The 25,581-nt window shown below is 35.0% G+C and overlaps 2 protein-coding genes across 10 annotated transcripts in view; one reads left to right on the top strand and one right to left on the bottom strand.

The window, feature by feature from the left end:
• ME3 (malic enzyme 3) overlaps nt 1-25,581 on the top strand; it is a 1,085,505-nt gene that overhangs the window by 238,539 nt on the left and 821,385 nt on the right. The gene's annotated exons all lie outside the window — the stretch shown is intronic.
• The window catches only part of TMEM135 (transmembrane protein 135), a 356,382-nt gene continuing 333,669 nt past the window's right edge, over nt 2,869-25,581 (bottom strand). For all 9 annotated transcript variants that reach the window (XM_050755863.1, XM_050755860.1, XM_050755855.1 and 6 more), the window contains 8 exons: nt 24,926-25,072; nt 21,351-21,420; nt 17,671-17,838; nt 13,246-13,309; nt 12,199-12,275; nt 8,494-8,592; nt 7,312-7,379; nt 2,869-5,521 (listed from right to left, as the gene is read on the bottom strand). In XM_050755863.1, the coding sequence (XP_050611820.1) occupies nt 5,389-5,521; nt 7,312-7,379; nt 8,494-8,592; nt 12,199-12,275; nt 13,246-13,309; nt 17,671-17,838; nt 21,351-21,420; nt 24,926-25,072 (826 nt within the window). In that variant the 3' untranslated portion in view covers nt 2,869-5,388. The remainder of the gene's footprint in view (nt 5,522-7,311; nt 7,380-8,493; nt 8,593-12,198; nt 12,276-13,245; nt 13,310-17,670; nt 17,839-21,350; nt 21,421-24,925; nt 25,073-25,581) is intronic.

Genomic DNA, 25,581 nt, shown 5'->3' with positions numbered 1-25,581 from the left:
TTAATTTAAGAGATTAATTAACTACTGGAAAAAGTTTAACAGACGTTGAAGAACTAGACTTCGAAAATTAACTGGTGCTAGTTCAGAGATGGAGAAAAGTAGTAATGCAAGGGTGACCTTAGCCAACATAGGTCTACAGGTCTACTTTGTGGAAGCCTGAACCTCTCAAGACAGAAAGGGATGCTGAGTCTAAGCAAGGCAGATAAAAGCATGTTGTATGCCTATGGCCTCTATGCCAAGACCAGGGAACATCCTATTACCCACAGTCTGACAAGATTAGAATGTTATGCTCTGAGGAGGCAGCAGGCTGGGGATGGGGGAGAGTATGGCACAAAACTGAACATTTAAAAAAAAAACTGAACAGGCAAGCTATAGTAGTTTGTGAGCTAAAGAAAGAAGTGTAAACTGCACTTGGCCTTGATGTCCCTGTTGTTGACCAGATGGTATATGTGTCTGTGGTAATATACTGGGATTTTCAGGTCTGCGGGGAGAAACGATAAAACTCAATACACATTATTTCACATAAAACACATTTGTAGGAGGGACAGATGGAAAAAAAATGGAGAAAGTAAAAGAAAATAGGAAATTCCAGAGTCAAGTGATGTTACGGGGTTGTAAGAAGAGAAGAAATTAATTGTTCTGGATTTAAAGGCTTCACATACAGAGAAAAATCTCCTTCCATATCTGTGCAATTATCTTCTACATCATTCTGCCTAAGAAATGCAGAGCATATAAAAAAATCAGCGTCCCTGGAAATGTTTACTCCATTGTTATCACCGTTATGATCTCTTCAGAGCCTCTCACTTCAACGGCTGGCATAAAAGGTTGCAATGAAGTCCAAGGAGAATAGTTAACATAAAGTAACACCAGCAAGCAGAGAATGGACAAGGTGGTGGGGGGAGGGGGCAGTGAGAGAGAGAGCGAGCCCACATAAAACAGCAACAGAATCATTTCCAAAAGCCCAGATATAAATTCTTTCCTCCAACCAAAAGTCAATCATTTTTCTCTGTGTGTAAAATAGCACACATTCTTATTCAAGCTGTAAGCTTAAGGCCGTTCACTCACTACCCTGCTGCAGTCCTAGGACACAAGCTACCTCATGGCCAACTTACTGCTCCACTTCTGTTTCCAGAAGTCACACACTAGAGTCAGTTTCATTTCTTTGTAGTCACCCATTTTGCAACTACAGGGCTATTACAAAGTCACCTGAGGTTACTACTTTAAACAGCAACACAGTACTAAGCAGCCGTAGAATCCAAGACAGCACCCCAATCTCAGGGTCATCTCAGTCCTTGACACTCCTTTCTTTGTTAATTCCTCAAGAAGAAATTATAGAGCTGGCACCAACAGTGGCTTCAGCACCAACAGTAAAGGGCTGGAGGCAACTGTAAACATCACCTCCACAATGAAGGTAACCTTATTACTCATCACATTCAAAGCGCAGCCCTAAAGAAAATATTCACTTCTTATTCCTTTTCTTGTATTTTTTTCTTGGCCACTCGGTTTCAGCTGAGTGAAGTATGACTATGTGAAAATGATTACGAGGAGGTATTAGGAGAGAGAATGTTTATAAGATATCTTAGCAAGAAATGTATACTTTTGCCTTTGGGAAATAAAGGACAACTTCGTTGCTGTGTCAAACTACTTATTACTCATACAAATAAAAATACGGCTAGTACTGTGGCTCACACTTGGAATCCCAGAGTTTTGGGAGGCCAAGCCAAGAGGGTCACTTGAGGTCAGGAGTTCAAGAGCAGCCTGGACAACATAGCAAAACCTTGTTTCTATAAAAAAAAAAAAAAAAAAAAAATTAAATATTAGCCAGGCATGGTGGCACATGTCTGTTGTCCCAGCTATTAGAGACTGAAGGGAAAAAATTGCTTGAGCCAAGGAATTTGAGGTTTTAATGAGCTACGACTGCGCCACTGTACTCCAACCCGGGCAATGGAGCTAGACCCCATCTTAAAAAATAAAAATTAAATCACATGGAGAATTTAAGGAATCTCTCGGTTAATAATTTATCTGCTCCAAAACAACATTTGGGTCATTGCTCCAGTGATCATTTCCCTTCAGCCCCACAAGAAGCTTCCTAATTAGCACCAAGGGAGAGGTTGTGACACAGGCAAGCGGACGAAGCTCCTTGAGAGTAAACGACATTGCTTTTCACTACCTATGAAATGTAGAGCACGCAGAAGCTCACGGATATAATAAAATATAACCAGGAAACAATTCTGTCAGCATTAACAACTAAATGAAATGTTAGCCTAGATACAATCTACAAGGAGATGAACACTCGAGCACAAGAAAATACTGTGTGACATTTGCTCAGTTTGGATTCCATCAAAAAAATATATGTTCATTCTAATAAAAGTTCATTATAAAATCTGAGAGCCAAAAAAAGATAACATTCTAAATTAAATAACAACTGACTAAACAACAAATGAAGGCAAAAAATAAACTAGATATCAACTGAGTGATGACTATGCTTATAGTTCAAGAAAAAAGTTACAGAAGCAAATGCAGAATTTATGAGAAAATATAACTGAACCAAAGGTGTTACTTCAAAAATGCGTAATAAAATGGATCCTGAAATTATTTGGTGAAAAACTGTTGAGAATTGAATAGATTTGAGACAATCTGTTATCTTGCAAACTCAATCTTTACTCAGTTGGTACTAGTTCTAGGATTTTATTAAAACAGAAAATAGCAATGAAATGACCATAATACCACTGCCCCAAATGCACTGTTTTTCCATCTTTATCTACATAAAAATGTCAGAAAGATTAAGGGGACATAGTATTGTTTACTGTAATCAGTTCCAGTGAAAACTTACCATTTCTTCAGGATATAAATAAACTAAAAAACATGTTTTGGAATGCAGAGATCTATTTTACTTTATTTATAATGCCAAAAAGTTGTCAATCAATACCTGATTAGTTAGAGGTAGAAAGGTAATCATTCTGATTGTCTTCAAAAACACAAAGTGTCTTTGTGTTTGCTCAAACAACTGTACTTTGCAGTCTGTCCCAATGAAATCAAACTGGACTTCTCAATCCACCACTGCAAATTGGTTAACTATTCACTCAACCTATACATTCATCATTGTGTTCTGCTTCATCATAGCTATTTCATTTTACATTTTATATAAAATTTGAAAAATGACTGCAATTTATAAAAATGAAAAAGTAAATTGTAGAAATACACCTTTTTGACCAGCAAAATTTTACTAAACAATCTCAGCAAATTTCATAATTCGTCTTTCAATATCACAGTCTTTTAGTGTCAATGAAAACATAATTTATGAATTAAAACATCTTTTTTAACCTGACAGGAAAATATATAAGCACAATTTCTGGATAAAGAAAATGAGGTGCAGTTAGCAGTGTTCTCTCGGTGCTTCATTTTAAACAGTAAACACAGTACCAATCATCATTTTGATTCCAGTGAATAAAAAGTTAAGATTAAATTAATCAACTTTGAAGTCTGAAACCAAAATGATCTTTTAACAGCATTGCCAATTCTAAACAGCATTGTCGATTCTAAAAGGCTAATCATAATGCCAAATTTTGACCAAATGATAAAGTGGCTCTGTTACCATGGTACCCAAGTCTGTCTTTTTGTTGGGTTTCTATTTGCCATAACAACCAAGGATTGAATTACATTTAAGAAGTATACAAGGCTTGATGAAATTGAATATGGGGGATTAAGCATTTTTAAAGTGTGGGTTATAATTCCTTTTGCAACACAAGTTCTACTGCATAATTTGCAATGGCCTAAAAAGTTTTTAGCAACAAAATGTATTTTAAAAATATCATCATCCCTAGATGTTACATTAACTGTAGACCACTTCAGCTTTTTATTAACATAGAAAAGTATAACTTTTCCCAAAAACTGTAAATAGTGACCATATTTCAATCACAGCTGTCCTGAACTACTCTCATTATCAGCAGGACTTTGTGGTGTCACCTCTTTATTCTAACAGTAAAAATGGTGACAATGATATTCAAGAAGAAGGCTGGAGAACCTGAATCCAATTAGTGACAAAATGGACTTTTTAAACAAACATTGGATTTTTATAGTGTTTTCAGGTGCAAAACATCCATTACATAAGTTAAACAGCTGAGAGGACACAAACTGCCAACTTGCCAAGACTACTTTGTTCCATAGGATTTTGATCCCTTCTAACACAACAATGGCATATAAACTGAGCTATGAAGAATTATGTCCATATAAATGAAAACAAACATAATAAACCTATAGGAAGTTTAAAAGTTTTGTTTTTGGCTGGGCGCGGTGGCTCAAGCCTATAATCCCAGCACTTTGGGAGGCTGAGACAGGCGGATCACGAGGTCAGGAGACCGAGACCATCCTGGCTAACAACGTGAAACCCCGTCTCTACTAAAAAATACAAAAAAAAAAAAAAACTAGCCGGGCAAGGTGGCGGGCGACTGTAATCCCAGCTACATGGGAGGCTGAGGCAGGAGAATGGCGTGAACCCGGGAGGCGGAGCTTGCAGTGAGCTGTGATCCGGCCACTGCACTCCTGCCTGGGCGACAGAGCGAGACCCCGTCTCAAAAAAAAAAAAAAAGTTTTGTTTTTAAATATTCAAGTGTAATACTTCTGTGAAAGATTAAAACATACATTTCAACTCTGTTGGATGTGTCCATTTCCATTTACCCCTAACCTGCCATTAGTACATAGGTTTGCTAGGCTGCCAAATATCCCAACTAACTGGTCATGAAGAGAGATGATGTTATTAGTTGAAAGAAAAGCATGGATACCACGACATTTATCCAAATGGTATGAGACCCATCTTTGCATCCCTGAAGTAAGAATGGCCACTTCTCCAATTAAATTGCTCTACACAAAAGCAGCACTGTCCGTGGAGAGTTACTTCAAATCTATAACATTCCACTACTACAGATACCAATTCCAAACTTAAAAAAAAATTCAGACCAAATCCATGTACCCGTGATCCTTTGTAAATCCTAAAACATAGAAATAATCCTAATTTTAATCAAGAATTATATTGGAATGAACTAAAGACATCTTTTAAAGTAATTTTAAGTGTACTCTTGTTTGCTATTACACTTCTACATAGATTATATAATATTGCTTATGGACATAATTTGATCAATAATATATAATAATGTCAATCACTACAGTGATCCAGAATCTTATTCTGGCTATGGAGGAAGCTTAATTATTAAGCAACACCTTCCTAAAAAGCTTCTGAATTTCTGATTCATAAGAAAAACAACACAAATGAAAAGAGTATCTCTAACTGAAATAACACTGAAGTTCGAGCTTGGGCCCCCTCCTTTGTGTTCAACATAATTAACTCTTCAAAATGAAACATTTAGTCACATTAATAAATTACAGTCATCTTCAAGAAAACTCTGTGGGCAACTCTGGTGTTACAGTTGTGTATCTTGGATCCAACCTGGGGATGAAATCCTGAAAGTGTTTAGATGCACCAGTACCAAAAACATCAAGGACTTTTCGGTTCATGACAGCAAATCTGTAAAACAAAGAATACAGTAAACCAAGTATTAATATAGTTTATAAAATAATTCATTTTAGTTGACTTATCTTTTGTGGGATGGGAAAACAGAAAAGGCTAACGTGGCAAAGGATCTAAATTCAATGGCAGATTCAAGTCACATGAATGCTTTTCTTCGAGATACACTGTCTCATATTTTACTTAAAGAGATAATCCCCAGATCTGAAACCGCAAAGATTACAATCATTATTTCAAACCCTTCTAGAATTCTTTCCACTAGACTGTATCAAATAGAAAATTAGGTTCATTATTATTTTTATGATGAATAAATTCACAGGAAACTAAACAATAAATGAGCTAACATTACCAATGAGGCAAAAGCATTAAATGTAATTCCTCTCATAATTGACATCTTAATGTCTCACAATCAAATGAAAACACATTCAAATGTGGAAATGTTTAATGACTAAAAGGCAAACAGCATACAGGTTTTCAAATGTCTAATAGACACAACACAGTAAAAACATACCCTAATGTTATCCATTACCTAACCTAAGATATATAACATTTTCAAATACACAAATTTAGCTAATGTACAGGACAGACCTTCTGGGTCTCTGTGCTTACTCACAAGCATTTCCTTATTTCCTTTCTGGAGAAAACAGCTGAATGAAATTAGTTTTGAATCACTGGCCAGCATTATTCTGACAGCCTATAAATGTGACTTTGAGTACTTTTCCAAAGTAAGTTCCCTTCCAAAATGATCAACTAGTAAAACTCATTAATGTGCAGAAAACTAAATGACAAAAAAATGATTACACAATAATAAATAAAGGATCTACAGCGACACGGGTAAGAGGGAAAGTTCTGAAGCCAGACTGCCTGATTTATGTTCCAGCTCCTTCATTTACTAACTGAGTGACTCTGGCAAGCTATCTAACCCCTTTGCACATTTTGGCTTCCTCATATGTAAAACAGGGATAATAATAGTACCTAACTCATAGAGTTAGGATTTAAGGATTAAATGCATATTTATGTATACGTGTATATTGTATGCGTGCCTCTTAAAACCACACCTTGGACATTGTAAGCACTATACAAGTATTTGCTATTATTCTTAGTAATGATAGTAATATGTGCAATTTACCCAGTGCTACTATAAGCATCTTGATTTTCCTACAACCACACAATGTATGCATTATTGTTTCATTGTAGACAGAAAAAAACTTACGCGCATGAGGGTAAATAATTTTCCATAGTAACACAGCTGAAGGTAGCAGAGCTGGACTCAAATTTAGGTCTGCCTGACTCTAAAACCTATGCTCTTTCTATTAGGTCAAAATGCTTCCCAAAGAATTAGATTAAGATCAGGAGAGAAAACAAAACAAAGTAAAAATGATACGTAAGGTAGAGGAAAGTATACTTACAACAAGAAGCAACGCAATATGACTATTTCCTAAATGGAAATCAGTTAATTAAGTAGAGATGATCTTTAATGAATCTGCTTAATATTTTTAATAAAAAACAAATGGCCAATGATTCAAACAGTCAGACTTAAGTATTTATGTAGCAATTAATCAGTAGTTAGCAAATCAACATGATATTAATCTAGACCACTTAAAACATCTACATTATACAGGGAAAAGAATGGTCAGAATAATGATCACTCAAAAAATGCCCCATGTTATTCTTAGTAAGTTGCTCATATTTTATTTATATATAAATACCTACTTTACCACTGAAAGAATATTCCCTCAAAAAGATAAAACCACTAATAATATTTTTAAGAAAACTGCTTAGTCACTTACTTGCCCTTGGTGAGTCTTAAAAGGAACTTCCAGTAAGATGGTCTCAAAGTCTGAACTTCCATGACAGCCTAAGATTATTAAATTTGAGAATTCTTTTAGTAAGTATAAATGAAAACTGAAAGTGATGAAATACACAAAGGTGTATTGATGTTTAAGTTGGTAACTATCAAGAATCTTCGTAAATATGCCTTCAAATAAAAATGTTGCTTTTGGCCGGGCGCGGTGGCTCACACCTGTAATCTCAGCACTTGCAGAGGCTGAGGCAGGCGAATCACCTGAGGTCAGGAGTTCGAGGCAGGCGAATCACCTGAGGTCAGGATTTCGAGACAAGCCTGACCAACATGGAAAAACCCCGTCTCTACTGAAAATACAAAAATTAGCCAGGCGTGGTGGTGCATGCCTTTAATCCCAGCTACTTGGGAGGCTGAGGCAGGAGAATCACTTGGACGCAGGAGGCGGAGGTTGCAGTGAGCTGAGATTGCGCCACTGCACTCCGGCCTGGACAAGAGCAAAACTTCATCTCAAAAAAAAAAAAAGTTGCTTTTGAAGTAATAATTAAGTGAATAGTCATTATCAGGAAGGATTTGCTGAGATATTGATACTTCATTAGTTTTAATGAGTTTTTCAACCTGGCAGCATTTTGTGAGAAAGAGCAAATAAAAGTTTTCCCAAAAATTTTAAAACAGCCCTAACACCATTAATGTCAATAATAATGGTTACAGAATTTAGAGATTGAACAATGCTTATATGAAACTAGTTCTTCCTCATCCTCATTCTGAATATTGGAGAAATGTAATTATTTATATTTATGCCTATGCCTATTACCAGCATATCCCTATTATCCTTTTTTTTTTCTAATCAAAGGGAAGGATAATTAAATTGGGGCATTCTTCCCAAGGTACTGGAATAATAATTTACTTATAAATTGTAGTCTATTAAAACCTAAAAATTGGTGTACTCATAGAAAGGACCTAGCCCATTAAGTTAACATGTTTAAAGATCAGAAGCCTGTAAGCTATCTTGCTGAAAAAACAAAAAACAAAAAACAAAAAACAAAAAAAAGAAGCTTAAAATGTAATACTGTAAATAGAAATGTTCCCAGAGTTTGTTTTTCTCCCATTTGATTAATGTACATTAGAAACAGGAATCATTCAATTTCTCATTTCAAAAAGCTATACTTACTGCCTGGAAGCAAATTGCTGTAGAGATGGAATAGATGATAGTATCTGCATGAGGAAAATAGGGAACCTTCCCTGCTTCAATGCCTTTGAAATACATTGTCTGCAAAACAAGCATAAGACAAGAGTTACAAAGAAAAAACCTCAGCATTAAAAACATAGTTGAGCATTGTGCTCCCTGCCTACAACTATGTTTTCTACCTTTCTGAATCCTAATACTCCCTTCAGAGCTCAAACCATGTCACATTTTTCATAATGATGTTAAGGGTCAGCCCTTCCCTTTCCCTCACTGTTTTGCTCCAAATCCCAGCTTCAAGCAGTAATACTTTTCTGTAAATTCAGTAACATTTTATTTCTGCTTTTTAAATGATATTTACTCTTCAATGCTTTCTGTACAGTGCTCATGTGCTCTCCTCCCTGATAGATCTGTTCATCCTTCATTAATTTATTCAGTAAACATTTAACGGTATCTACATGCTGGGCACTGTTCTTCACAAAATAAAGAATATAAACAGTATGAGAACTCAAAAGAAGTCACTGACAGGTGGCAACAACCTTCTCTTCTTCAACTTTGCATGGTCTTCAATACCTACCCCAGACTATGGCATTAAAATACTTGCTAAGTAAATCGGACTCTTTTAAAATTATATCCCAACTGAATTGCCATAAAAAGAATCCTCAAGATCTATATAAGCTACCGTAACCAAAGAGCAAAGCAACAAAGGAAATGATAAGGTGAATACTTTACATACAAATCAACCCAAAAGTATATACTGAGGATTAAATGTACATAATATGTGTAAGAGACTGGGATATATGAGAATTGTAAGATATATACCAAGTTATAATCTATTTTGGAAACAAGATAAATAAATATACATTGGCCATTATTTTGAAAAAAAAAGTAACAGTATATTGCAAGATACAGATATATTGTGCTGTATTCATGTTGAAGAAAATTTAATTCAGATGTGGTAGAACTGCATCACACAAATGTTAAGTGAAACAGCTATTTCCCAATAGATAGAATAACTGTGTTTCTAATTATTTATAATAAAATTCATTTAATAAACCAGATTCTAAGTTAATGAAGGATAGAAACCATATCCTATACTTCTATACTCTTTCCAGTATGTAGCACAGTAATGAGAACATAATATATACTAAATAAAAATATGCATTTGACTCAGAGGTTCCTAGAAAACAACGGTCTATACAGTTGATTTTTATATCATTTTCACTGTACAGTAATAGAGCATTTTAATATAAAATTAACTTCAATCATAGAAAAATGATTGTCTATTACAACAGAGCAAAAAATTCCACAAAAGGACATAGCAAGCTTAAATTTCTAATCTCCTTAATTTTTTTTTTTAAAAAGTCTCCACCAGCACAGTTTATATGCCAGTTTCTTTTGCCAGGATCAGGTATGGCCTGATGACACAAGAAAGGGAGAGATACCATTGCTTGCCTTAAAAAACTCTGGCCACTTCGCTGTAAAACCCCTTTAATAAACTAGATCTCAATATTGGTTTCCTCTTGTGTTAAAGAATATATTTTTGCCACCTAAGGATTATTTTCTTTCTCTCAGTTCCCTTTTCCTCTCCATTAGCAAGTCTTGTCAACTCTACTCCTAAACATACACCAAACCTGTGTAGTTCTCTCCATCTCTGCTGCTACCATCATGGTGCAAGGCACCATCTCCTGACAGAGACTAACTGTTCTCTCAGCTTCGGTCCTGCCTCCCTCTATATAGTAGCCAGAATGTTCTTCTTAAAATGTGAATTAAATACTGTCATTTCCATGCTTAAAACTCTTCAGTGGTTTCCAGCGCACTGAGAAAAAAAAAATAAATTATTTACCCCAGCTTTTAAAATCCTACATGATCTGGCTCCTGCCTGTCCTCCCGATTTCATGATGTATATATTCTCTCAATCTCTCCATCTCTATCTCTCTCTCTCTCTCTCTCTCACACACACACACACACACACACACACACACACACACACAGCACATATTTGGGTAAAGCAAGTAATTAAACAAGTTAAATAAAATCTATACTCTTAACTTTGATTTAGAAATATCAATATGCTCCAAATGTATTTTCTGTCTCTAAGAAGAAAGGGGAGGGAGATTCTCTAGCTCCGTTCACTGCGAAAGCCAAGAATCAGTAACTAGCCTGGGAGCAAATAACCTCTAGTACCCGGACTTATCTTTAAATACCATTTCCCACTAAAACAAACTAGGAGCCATTACAGAGAAGACTGATTCTATGTCTGAGGCAGAAAATGTCCCAGATGAGCCTGGAATATATTGTCTTACAGCAAGAAAGCTATCAAAGATAATGGTGTTATGTTACAACAAACAGGAGTCAACTTAAGGAAGCTCTCATGGCCAAATATGGGAACAATTTGAGCATAATGATTGCAATGGGTTAAAATAAATCATATATGTTAAACTCCAAATCTTCATAATGATACTTTAAAAATAAAGACTCATCGGTCAACTTTGCAGGATGCTAACGTACTAACTCATTCTAAACACTGATAATTAAAAATGAAGTAATCAAGCATTTTATTTTGACTTCCCAGAACAACATATTTCAGAGTAACCAAACAGTTGAAAATGAAAAATGCTTTTAGGACAATTTCAGCTAATAAACACAGAATGAACAAACAATAATAGTATTTTTCATCATTTTACAACCCTTAATGAAATAATAAATCCCAGTGATTATTAACAGGTGGTAAAACCACTAGCTAAAAGGCTACTGGGGAACCTTATGTTGGCTCTATCAACACCTAAGCCCACTGATCAATCTTAGCATTACAATAAGAGAGACAACCAGACATTTTTGTGCCTCGTCATGCAATTGAAAGTTCACATACACAGTAAATGTGAAGTATGTCTGTTACCGCCTATAAAAATTTAAACCTGAATTTGCTTAGGCCTCAAGATCTAACAATTTTTAAAATTCATGAGTTAAATAAACATGTTAACAACAGTGAGGATGCAATCAGCAAAATTCAGAATTTGGGAAATTCCCTGAACTAATGACCTACATCTTCAACAAATAAATGTCAAGGAAGGAGGAGAAGGAGGAAGAAAAGCTGTAGCAGCAGTAGTAGGGGGGTAACTATTATAAACTAAAAGAAACTTTGTTTGGAACTTGATTAAAATAAAATGATTGTAAAAAGATATTTATAAGATAATCAGTGAAGACATAAACTCTAATTGGATATATTATATTACTATGGAATTACTGGGAGGGTTTTAATATATGATAATGATACTGAGGTATTGTTGATTTGTTTGTTTTGAAGAAGCCTTTAGCCTTTATTCTTTAAGGAGTCTTTACTATGAGATTTTTTTAAGGATGAAATGATATAATGTCTGGGATTTGCTTTAAAACAATTCAGTACCTGTGGGGTTGAGGAGTGTAGATGAAAGGAGACTGGGCAAATGCTGGTAACTGTGGAAGCTGCATGATGGGTGCATGAAGGTTAATTACACTACTCTTTCTATAATTAATGTATATTTGAAAATAACACACACATACACAGAAAAACACAGGGGAATCAACTTTGCAAATACTTTTAGAGGATTAAAATTTACTTTTGCCATTGGAATATATATTTGCTGTTAAAACAGTCAGCAGCTAAAAGCTTTATATTCTTTGGAACTTTTCATGCATAAAAATTTTGCTTACCTCTACCAATTTGGATGCTAAGTACATGGAAATTGTTGTGCTTTTATAAAACATCATTGATATACCTGCCAAAAATCCTGAAACAAGAAATAAGAAATAACTGATAAGATCGCAAAGTGTTTATTTAGCATTATGTCATCAGAAATGTAAATTCAGTTACACAAATCAGCACTACCTCTGTTACAACACAATCAAGGACAGTAATACACCAGATGACATTAAAATGGGGTGAGTTATTATTGCATATTTTTTTATTTAAAAATTGATATTCAGAGTTAGAAATAAACAGTTCTGATTTATGTATAACAAGAAGCTTTACATTTCTATTTTAACTTTAAAGAGGAGTGGTCTTGCCAAATACAATTTAAAAAAATAATTTTTCAAAGCCTTTTGGTATCATTTTGATTTTAAGTGGAAATATTTATTCACATATTCTTCTAATATTAAATAGTTCAAATAATTTTTAGTGCTATCAATACTTCTCTCCACAGCACTGCTTTCATTCATTCTATAAATGGAAAACCAAGGCCAGGGGAAGAGAGGAGTTGTCGAATACTAATAACTAAGATTATTCCTAATAAATACCTGATAAATTATCTATTTAATTTAATAATATATTACACTTATAGAAAATAATATTTAGATTTTTTAATAAAATGATTAAGGTCCTTTAAAAAGTTATTATGAAAATATATGCCATTTTCTCATGGTAAAAATAGAATTTTCAATGAAATCTACTTGAACTTCCATTAATCACTTATATGGTAACTATAAGGCTTTACGTTCTTTTGTGACACATTCACTAGGATTTATGGCCTATAGCAGGACAGATACCCAAGTCATTACACTGTCAACTCAAAACATCAGATGGCAACAGTGCCTTAATATGTTAAACATCACAAAGTATTTGGACAAGTGCCTCAACTGGGATTCTATTACAATAGAGAAAGGAATATCCATAGAAATTGGATGAATTGGATGGTATTTCTAATTCATTCCTACTACTGATTAATACAATAATAACTTCATTTTTCATTATTGCTTTACCAGCTATAATAGCATGTAGTTCATCATCTAAGTTTCTGATCCAGCGCAGGAAGCAACTAGTACCCTAGTTAAGGAGAAAATACAATGACTACAGTTATTTCATTTCTAGAAACAAAAGCATAAAACAAAAACAACTATAATGAATCAATTCATCAGATTACCTTGCAGTTCAATTAGTGATCTTATCTAAATCAAACTGAATATGTGATGGGAAAAATTATGAAAAATAATATTTTATAAAGTTATTACTCTGGATAGACTCTATTAAGAAATTACACATAATATTTTTATTGCACTGATTTTTCAAAATAAATCCATAAATTCCACTTTTGCCTAGCTATCGAATGCTGAGAAAAGCATCATTCCCATTTTAACAAGAATAAAATGCTGGTTAAACAAGTCTGTCAGGCCACAATTCTATACCCAGAGAAAATATTTCTCAAAACTGAAGATGAAACAAATATTTTTTCCAGACAAATAAAAGCTGAGAAAATCCATCACCAGCAGATCTGAGCTCACACAAATGTTAAAGATAGAAGGAATATGACACGAGACAAAAATTTAGAACTATGAAAAAAAATGCAGAGTTCTGGAAATAGAAAAGTGAAGGTAAATTTAGAAGACATATTTTTCTTATATTTACTTGCACGAAAAGTTAATTAACTATCTAAAATAGGAGTCAGCAAACTATGGCTCACTAGCCAAATCCGGCCTGCCACTTGTTTTTATATGGCTCAGGAGCTAATAATCATTTTTACAGTCCTAAATAAATGAAAAATAAATCAAAAGAATGACATTTTACGATGTGAAAATTATACAAAGTTCTAATTACAGTGTCATAAAGTTTTACTGAAACAGCCACACTCATTCATTTATATATTGTCTATAGCTGCTTTCACACTGTAACAGCAGAGGTGGGTAGTTATGACAGAGACCATATGGTCACAAAGCCTAAAATAGTCATGATCTGGCTCTTCACAGAAAAAGTGTGCTGACCCCTGATCTAAAACAGAAATAGTAACAACGCATTGTGGAGTGTATAACACATATAAAAATAAATGATAAATGTTAAATTCTATAACAAAGGATGCGAAGGAGAAATTCAAAGTACACTGTTGTAAGGTCTGACACTGTATGTGAAGTAGTATAACATTACGTAAAGATTGGCTGATACATTAAAAATGTGTATTATAAAATGTTATGGCAGCCACTAAATGAAAGCAAGCACAAATAATAAGGCAATCATGAAGATAGAACGGAGCCATAGTAAAATACACAATCAATCCAGAAGGCCGAAAAAGAAAAAAAAAAAGAAGAAAAAAAAGGAACAAACACAAAACAACATGAAAGTAGGTTTAAACGCAATCACATCATAAACTATATAATTTATTATATGTAAACAGTACAAACATGCCAATTAGAAGACAGAGATGATCAGATTCTATAAGAAAGGGCCAACTCTCTGCAGCCTAAAAGAAACCAGTTTTTCAAATGAAGACGGAAAAATTAAAGTGAAAGAATGGAAACATTATTACATCAAACGATAATTTTAAAAAGTTGAAGTAGTTATATTAATATTAAATGTAGACTATAAAACAATGAATATTACCAGCGATAAAGAAGAACCTTACCAAATTTTTTAAAAAGGGTCAGTTCACCAAGAAACAGAAAAAACAAGGTTTATTTGCCTGCCCTTCTCTTAACATTCTTACAAAGATACTATAGCATGGGCAATTTGTTTTTGAAAAATCACATACAGTTTTTGAACACACCACATGAATATTTTCTGAAATTTTCTGACCCAGTTGTATTTTTGTTAGTTTAATACCATTTGTTTGTATTACCTAAGTAAATAAATAGTAACAAAAATGAAAAATAAACTGAACAATGAGATCACTTGGACTCAGGAAGGGGAACATCACACACCGGGGCCTATCATGGGGAGGGGGGAGGGGGGAGGGGGAGGGATTGCATTGGGAGTTATACCTGATGTAAATGACGAGTTGATGGGTGCAGCACACCAACAAGGCACAAGTATACATATGTAACAAACCTGCACGCTATGCACATGTACCCTACAACTTAAAGTATAATAATAATAAATAAATTTAAAAAAAAAAAAAAAAAGAAAAAAGGGGACAAAACCCAAAAAAAAAAATAAATAAATAAAAAGAAAAATAAAAAAGCAAAACAAAACACACTCTGAGATATGCTAGATGGTAGGGAATAACCAACCTGGGGCTAAAAATGTTGGAGATAATCCACATGTAAATAGTTAAGAGTTTACATTAAGAATAAATACAAATGCTGTAACGTGAGAAATTTTTTTAAATGTGAATATAAACATGCAATTACCAATAATCTGTCCTTAACTCTTGTATATTCAAATACATTAGTAATACTTCCTAGTCAAACCATATTGAAAATGTTTTTAACATTAGTAATATTTCATAACAAGTGATCCATTATCTATAGTTTATTATTCCTCCTTTCCTTTTCAAAATATTTTATCCATACCTATCTTGTATGTGTAAATTTTTACAGAAAATGACACTGACCATGTTACCCTAAATAATTCTAGAATTCAGTTTTCCCATCATTAATTTTATTTGAGTTTAACAAAAAGTGTGTATATGTGCATGTATATATATACACACATATATACCCACAGAATATATATCCTTCTTTCAATATATCTATTAAAATATACATTAACGCTTATTCAAAGAAATAAAATATGAATGAAATATATATATATATTTTTTGTAGACAGAGGGAAGGTAGACAAATCCCATCTACGAAAATGCACACTCCTTTAATGTCCTTAATTCATTAGTCAGACATATTGGAATGCCTGCTGCATGTTCCTGCAAAATGAGCCACAATCCCTATGCTCAAAAGATGTATCTTTTTTTTTTTTTTTTTTTTTTTTTTTTGAGATGGAGTCTCGCTCTGTCACCCAGGCTGGAGTGCAGTCGCACGATCTCGGCTCACTGCAAGCTCCACCTCCCGGGTTCATGCCATTCTCCTGCCTCAGCCTCCCCAGCAGCTGGGACTACAGGTGCCCACCACCACACCCAGCTAATTTTTTTTGTATTTTTATTACAGACGGGGTTTCACCGTGTTAGCCAGGATGGTCTCGATCTCCTGACCTCATGATCCGCCCACCTCGGCCTCCCAAAGTGCTGAGATTACAGGCGTGAGCCACCGCGCCTGGCCACACATCTTTTATAGAGTAAAATTACGGCAAAAGTGAGCAATTTGTGATTGTAGATTAAAAAAAAACAACAAATCAATTTTTTTCACAGTCATACAGGCTGGGAGTTCAAAGATCAAGGTATGCTCAAGGTTCGCTCCTCCTGAGGCCTCTCTTCATGGCTAGCAGATGGCCACCTTCTCCCTGTGTCCTCGTGTGGTCATTCCTCTGTGTGTGTACATGTTCTAATCTCTTTTTTTTTTTTTAATTGCAACTTTTTTTTTTTTAGACTCGGGGGATACACGTGCAGATTTGTTATGGGGTATAAAGTGTGGTGCTGAGGTTTGGGGTATGATTGATCCTGATACCCAGGCACTAGTTTTCCAACTCTTGCCCTGCTCCCTCCCTCCCTCCCTCCTCTAGAAGCCCCCAGTGACTTCTGTTGTTATCTTTATGTCCATGTGTTAGTCAACATTAATTAACACACTTTACCATTTAGAGACTATATTCAGATTAAGAATCTTTTAAGTGTTTTATAAAATATGATTTACATACTAGTGACTCCATTATGCAAAAGGCCATCACTTAAAGTTGCAGAGTACTAGGTTAAGAATGATCTCTACATATATGTTTAGGTGTAGGCTTATATATGTGCGGGCACTTTTATAGGAACATACAGAATGGGGTGGAAGACTGTGAACTCTGGTTATTTGAGACAGTGTAGTAGCAATTGGGAGTGGGTGGAAGAAGGAACATAAGTCATTGCTTATATAAGTTACAATAGAAAATCCTCACCGATTCTATCAAGTGTTTATTTCAGCTAGAAAGATCTGAAATACATTTAAACTAATAACCAGGCAGTAAATATGATTAAAAAAACAAATAAACCAGGCATATTAATATCATTTTTGATGTTGGAAATATCCAAAAAATTCATATTTTCTGAGTGTCTATGTACTGAAAAAGAAAATGAGTCTGACAATGTTTAATACCATACCTAAATGCAAACATGTCTACACATTCAAGTATATTAAATAATATTTTAAAAGAAGAAATTTCTGCACCCTCACTTCCCAATACATTGTATAGATCTGGTTATGTTCAAGGTATCTATGAATATTCCAGAAAGAAGCATTAAAAAATAAGTGAACTAAGGCCATCTCTCATTCTAACAATAGCAATGATATTTATTTCCCATTTTTCTTTCCTCTTCTAAAAGCCTTACTTACCTTGTATATACTAACAAAAGAGCCAAGAAAAGCTCCAAGCTGGAAGTTTTCTTTATTGTAGAAGAGAGAAAGTAGCCGAGATGGCTTTGTAAATAGATGCCTAAATGCAGAGGGGATTCGGAGGCAGCACTGGATCAAGTACCCCACGCTAAACATTCTGATGAAACCCTAGAGGAAATTTGGAGGAAAATCTGATTTACAAACAAATTTTGAAGTTTTTCATAGAATATGAATTTTACCATCTCAAAATAGAAACAAGACAAAACAAATTTAATCTAAGTTTATAGCACAGCAACTTTCAAAATAAAGCCTTAAAACCTCAAACAATAATTTTAAAACAATTACCTTAAAAATAAGAGTGAAGTCTTGGAATGAGTTTTGTTTCTCTGATTTACAAAGACTTAAAAAGTCTCACAAGCACTGGCCAAGCTTGCCTATGTACCAGAATTCCATTTCTTGACATTTTGTTGACAATAATCAGGATTTTAAATTCCTAAACCACAAATGAGTTTTACATACAAAAGCACTAAAATTCCAAAAACTACTTAATAAAACCAAATGCTCTTGAAAAATGTTAACAGAAAACTGCTCTTAATGATTAGCACGAGTAGGGATTATTTTCATAGAAAAATATTTTCATTATTTGTTCAGACCTCTGGTGCTAATTTTTAAAATGGTCAGGTAAGAAGAACTTCCAGGGGGCAGGGAGTGCATAATTATATCTAGGTTTTCATTCCTGTGCTCCACTATGTCGGGCTAAAACATCCCTAGGGAGGAGTAGCTTTAGGTATATCAAATTAAACTTGAAAAAGCAAACCTACTACAAATTTACTGTTAACATTTCTCTATATTTCCTTCAACTGTCCGTAATGCAAAAGAGATCTGGAGAGGATGACTATTATTGGTCAATTTCATTTCCGTATTTATGAAGATGAATTTTAGATGTCTGAGAGACTATAAGTAATTAATATTAAACTGAAAAATTTCAATTAGCACAAATCATTAACAAACAGAATAGTATTTTCTATACAGTTCAACCAATACATTGTTAATACCAGTGTCCCATCCTCCTCCTCTCTAACTCCGACTGGAATGGAAAAATATTTACACTCTTAGCAGTGTATGCCCAAAAGTCAGGTTTGTATTTTCTGGACTACAGCTTTCTTTTTTAGAAAAAGAATTAATTACTATGAGGAAACACTGGTTAATTTACCTGAAACTACCTAATACCTTATTAAAACATAAAATCAAATTGTCCAATCAATTACTGTGAATTCTCAAGCATCTGCTTAACTGAAATTGCCTAGTATTTGTTAAATGAATGAAATGGTCACACTTCTATCTTGCCACTGATACCTTATAATGATAATCTAAGGATTTAGGGATTATAATTACATTACAATCTTTTTCATACTATTTTCAAGAGAACTATTCATCCACCCATTAATGTACTTAGAAAATATTTGCTGAATGCCTGTTATGTGCCAAACATTACACTAGATGCTGGGGATAACAGTGACGAGGAGGACACAGAGTTCTTGCCTTCGTGGAGCTTTCATGTTCATTAGTGGAAAAGAAAATAACTAAGTAAACAAATACAAAAGATTATAATAAATGTTATGAAGGAAGTAATCAAGACACTAGGATAGACATTAACAGGGCAATCTATATTAGATTAAATGTTAAGGGCAGACATGTAAATGATGTGACATTTAAATAGAACCAAAAGAGAAGAAGTTAGCATGAGAAAAACGTTTCAGACAGCTCAGACAGAAAATATAAAGCCAATTAAGAGGCTGGTAGGTGTAAGGAACCAAGAAAACGTTAGTGTGAATGGAGTACAGAATGTTGAGGACAATGTAATTAATATGAGGATTTACTCAGGGATGTGATTTAACATATGGTGTAATTAAGTTGAAATAATGAGGTTCATTGTCAAAAAATTTCGCTACCATGTTTATGGCTTAAATTCCTTACCCACAGGTCTCCAAATAGTTTTACATTCATGGATATAATACAGTATTCCAATTTATACATAAATTGCCAAGTTTACAGTACTAGTACACATTTGAAAGAATCACTAGTTTTTTATTGCTTGGAAATTCTCACTAACTTTCTCATACAATTTTTTTTAATATTACCTCCCCCACTCCAAATTTCTCAAATACCTCTGATTTAATCCAAATACTTCTCTTAGATCCCCATCTAATGCTTTCCTTTGAACTACAATCATGTTCAGTTGGAAGGAATAATAAATCCAGGTACCAGCTGACTTGGACTGCCAGCAATGTTACTTTTTTTTTTTTTGGCCACTTTAAACTGAGGCAGGAAATCAAATTTGGAAAGAGTGTCAGAAAGTATTGCACAACCGAGGAACAAAACTAAACAAAACCCTACTGTTCTATCCTTGGTCATTCTGGGGAATTGTGAAGCTAAGTGTGGGCTGGGCAAATGGTACCGTCAACACTGGGTCACAGATGTTTACCTTCATGAGCACTAATGTGGGACAGTTCCTCCTTTCTAGAGTAACCATAAAGGGGCTGTCTTTTGGGGTGCTGCACAACTCTGCTCTTCTCATCATCAACTGAGTAGAGACTAAAATTGCAAGAAGAACATAAACTTTCTACAGCATTGGAACTGTTAGAGCACCATTCAAAACTAAGGAACTTGGCTGGGCGCGGTGGCTCACACCTGTATTCCTAGTGTTGTGAGGTCAAGGCAGGCAGATCACCTAAAGTCAGGAGTTCAAGACCAGCCTGGCTAAAATGGTGAAACCCCGCCTCTACTAAAACACAAAAATCAGCCAGGCATGATGATGGGTGCCTGTAATCATCCCAGCTACTTGGGAGGCTGAGGTGGGAAAATTGCTTGAACCCAGGAGACGGTGGTTGCAGTGAGCCAAGATCGCACCACTGCACTCCAGCCTGGGTGGCTGAGCGAGACTCCGTCTTTAAAAAAAAAAAAAAAAAAAAAAAAAAAAACTAAAGAACTTGCAGCAGGTGGTGTCACCTGTGCCATGCTGACTGCAAAGAAAGTAACTTTCTTCCCAGAAGTGGTGGTGATGGGGGAAGGGAGGAGGGACAATACAACGGCAGGGGAGGAGGGAGAGACACGCTAGTACACAAGTCCACTAGGGAGTCAGGAAATTATGCCAGGCATAGTTAGCTCTCTTAATGTAGAGCAACTGTGGACATGCTCCAGTTACCTCAATGGCTTAAAAAAAAAGTAATAGTTTTACAAGTCCAAAATTAAATGCCATTGTACCAGACTGGGCACAGTGCATACAGTGTATGTGTGTGAGTGCTGATCCAGCTAGCACACAGCACAGTCTGGGAGTTTTGTTCTAGGATGTAGTTCTAATGAGGATACATTACAAAGTACAAATTTTAATGACTTTATGTTTCCTTGTTGTTATCCCATCTTATCTTCTATGTTGTAAGTTTTAAGTAAGCCCATTTTTAAATAAGCTAATTTTTAAATTATTTAAGGATCTGGTAAGTGAATACTGAAAGCTAAACTGTCACCTATTGTCATAAATTTCTCATCTCTTGAAGTCAGATTCAAAGAATGATAGCAGTTATTAATGTCAACTTTTCCATTTACTTTTAAATTATTTCTAAATAAGTTATTTCTATACCCATTCCCTATTGTTAATAAAGTACATACTTTCATATACTTACTTTAATGCAATAAGAGATGCAATTATCTTCATAATGTTTGCAACATCTATGCCTTGGTCCATGTTTGCATCTGAAAGTGAACCCAAAAAAATTAAACTAATTATAATTAAAGTGTGTATATCCATGTGTTTGTATATGTTTGTGGATCTGTTTAAAGCTTTCTAACCAAGAAAAACAAAGGAAAAAGAGAAGAAAACATCACTCACTTCTTTTTTTGGGGGGGGGACAAAGTCTCGTTCTTGTCCCCTAGGTTGGAGTGCAATGGTGCAATCTCAGCTCACTGTAACCTCTGCCTCCCAGGTTCATGACATTCTCCTGCCTCAGCCTCCCAAGTAGCTGGGATTACAGGCACCCGCCACCACGCCCGGCTAATTTTTATATTTTTAGTAGAGATGGGGTTTCACCATGTTGGTTAGGCTGGTCTCGAACTCCTGACCTCAGGTGATCCGCCCGCCTTGGCCTCCCAAAGTTCTGGGATTACAGGTATGAGCCACCGTGCCACTCACTACTTCTAAATGTGTGTCACTTTTGGTGTTTTAGGACATACAGAAGCAAGAACAACAGATATTTTTGCTTTTTCTACTTGCTGCTTACCTTTTGACACATTGTATAAACTATCTGACTGCAGTCAAAATACTTGAATATGGACTAGAGAAACCACCCTGTTAGGTATTTGTGATTAAATATGAAAAAATACGTATATATTATGTATATACTCTGCCAAGTCTTTTGGAAACTTTAAATTGCTTATTGTAGAGTATAATGGTAATAAATCATCCATGAAGTCAGTACTTGAGCAAAAGTCATAATGAGAATGTGCTCAGGTTACAGGAATTTATACTTAATTAGATTTGAGAGAAAACATCTGGAAAAGAAACATGATATAGTATTAGGATTCAAAATTCAGTTGAAATAAATATAGAAATAGAGATCATGTGGTAATTCAAAAGTAGTTAATTTGTGATTTAACTGTAAACCACTTAACCCTCTAGTGTTTAATAAATATTTCTGCTGGGAGGACTACTGTTCATGATGCACTCATTTTAATTATTTAACATGTTGAATCCAAGACTATTTATTAACCCTAGGCATAAAAAAGTAGAATATCTAACATGGTTCTAACTCTCCCTCTCTCTTTGAGGGTTCATGTTGCAAAACAAGCGGTCTTTATAACTTCTTTCAGACTGTAGCTAATTAATTATTTTCATGGTTGAACCATATGAATGTTTTCCTGTTTATAACAATAACTTGTAGAGCAATGTTCTGGCTCTGCACCTCTCCAATCCCATTCGCAAATTGATTAGCAAGACCTTTACAGAAATCCAATTCTGCACTACAGCTGGAGTATACAGCCTTTCCTAGTCAACGGTGACAGCAACAGTTCAGTTCACACTGGCCATAGCCCTTATATCTTTAGAATGCTAAGGCATATCTGGCCATGTGAAGCTGCTGAGTGATTAAAGCTGGAGGCCTGAAAAGCAGTGAATAAGAGAAAGGCTGCCTCATGCAAGCCATCACTCTTCACACTTTTAAGTGTCCCCTTCAAAGACACTTCTCAGCCATTGCTACCAGAACTATACTGAAATTGTTAAGCTTCCTTTGTTTTTTGGGGTTTTGGTGTTTTTTTTTAAGAGATGGGGGTCTCACTCTGTCACCCAAGCTGGAGTATAGTAGCATGATCATAATGATCATAGATCACTGCAGCCTTAAACTCCTAGGCTCAAGCAATCCTCCCACCTCAGCCTCCTGAGTAGCCAGGACTACAGGCACATGCCACCATGCCTACCTAATTTTTAAATTTTTTTGAGAGACAGGGTCTTGCTATGTTGTCTAGGCTGGTCTCAAACTCCTGGCCTCAAGTGATTCTCCTACCTCAGTCTCCCAAAGTGTTAGTTTTATAGGTGTGAGCCACCATGCCTGGCCTAACCTTTCTTTGCTAGTGAAGTTAAATCCTGGTATCAACTGTACTGTCAATTAGTCTTTCTTAGTCACTCATAAATGGCTTCCCAGAACCTGGACTGCCTGTCTCCTGTATTATTTGCTTTGCTTCTGTATTATTCTGCATCTGCTTTCACACCAGTAGACCCACTGAGGCTACTCTGATACGTTCTGTCATGACCTGATCAATTCTGACGCCCTAGGCATCATTTACCCATATAATTCATTCTCTGCATTCCCCTCTGATTCCCATTGAAATTATTTCCATTAATAGGATCCTTTCTCCCTTTTTTCCACTGAGGTAACCCATAACTATTTTTGAACTTGTTTAATAAATTCAACTACCATAATTATTCCTGTTATCTTCTAGATGTATTGTATGTTAAGATGAAGACAAAACCTTTAAATTCAATAAAAATCTGAGTACCCTCCCTGTGCTCATATTTTATGTCAGGCAAGTTCATAGACGTTATCTCATTTAATGCTCACAGCAATTCTTAATAGAGATTATTAATCCCAGTTAACATATAAGAATTTGGAAATGCACAATGGTTAAATCTCTCATCCAAAGTTACAATGCTGGTAGAGGGAAAATAAGAGTGAAACATAGGTTTTCTAATTTATGAAAAGACCTCAGCTTCCTATAACTCAATGGTCCCCAACTTTTTTGGCACCAGGGACTGGTTTCATGGAAGACAATTTTTCCACTGACTGGGTGGTGGGAGAGGGGGATGGTTTAGGATGAAACTGTTCCACTCCACATCATCAGGCATTAGATGCTCATAAGCAGCACTCAACTTAGATCCCTCACACGCGCAGTTCACAATGGGGTTTGTGCTCCTATGAGAATCTAATGCCACTGCTGATGTGACAGGAGGCAGAGTTCAAACGGTAATGCTCGCTGGCCTGCTGCTCACCTCCTGCTGTGTGGCCGGGTTCCTAAAAGGCCTCGGACCAATACTGGCCCATGGCCCAGGGGTTAGGAGCCCTTGCTATAATTGATCCCCTAACTTTCTTTATTGCCTACTCATTCCACCCTCTCTAAAATATCACTACCAAGATTTTATTTATTGGTTGATAATCTAATTTCAAACTATTAAATTTATTTTCTTAAATATCTACACTACACTAGAAATATAAACGAAAATCTGTATGAAACCTGAAAACTTCTTTTTATAATATACAAATAAAAACATTTCAGTTTGAGAACCCCAAAAATGTTCACTCTTACAAAATATCCTTTACTTAAGGGTTGTCCCTTATTATTCCTTAATCTTCTTGAATCTCTCTCAGGAATTTTGCTTCCTTCTTTCCACGCTTGGCACATTAAATCAACACATATTAATCAGTTTCCTGAAGTTCTCCATCATGGCCTCCTGTGATTCTGCCTGGTTTGAAATACGAAAGCATTCCAATTCTATGTAAACCTATTTTAAAGGCATATGATGGTCTACAGTCCTGCCAGAAATAATAAATAATATTCACTTGCCATTGTGTGCCTTTTATAAAATTCTATGCAGTTTCTGATGAAAAATGATCATCATTACCTGAATAGAAAACAAAAATATCGTGGCACGGTACAAATATCATATGAAACAGTGACAAAGTAGGTTAAAATATCAAGATAAAGTGCTCACATTGAATCCACAAATTTCCTGACTAGACCGATCATATTCATTCTTCTGGGTTTTTCCTTGTGTTGCTCTCTCTTTTGTTCCACTTTTGCATATGCTGCCTCTGGTGAAAAAGAGTGTGTGGGAATTTCTTCCTTCCCTACAATGAACCTAAAGAAAAGAGCACAATGTGAGGCATTTTCCACTTAAAAAAAAAAATCAATGAGGAAAAAAAAAAAAGAAACTGTTTATAAACAAATACACTTTGGCAAATATCTTATCATTTGAGATAGTATTTTCACAATTTACATAAAATCGAATCATCCTATGAAGAAAAATAGACTTTTAAAATCTGAATACTCAAAAAAAATTAATAGTCATTTGTTTGATAATGCAGGTATTTTAAAATCAAACTGACCAAGTAAAATACAGCACAACACTTAATGAAGCACCCTTTAACATGGGACACCACTTTTTAAACATACATCTTACAGTTTTTCAAAAAATCAGGTAGACTTGGGTATACTAGTAAATCACAACACTAATAAATCACAAAAATTATGTATTTTTTCTTAAATTTGGCTAATAGTTACAATTGAATGAGATTCTCATTTACAGTAAAACTCGACATTTATACCTGTCATTTTGAGTCATAAACAGCTGCAGCACACTCGGTTATC

This window comes from Macaca thibetana, chromosome 14 (genome assembly GCF_024542745.1).
Source record: "Macaca thibetana thibetana isolate TM-01 chromosome 14, ASM2454274v1, whole genome shotgun sequence".
Classification (NCBI taxonomy): Eukaryota; Metazoa; Chordata; class Mammalia; order Primates; family Cercopithecidae; genus Macaca; species Macaca thibetana.
This window is presented reverse-complemented; position numbering and strand designations above follow the sequence as displayed.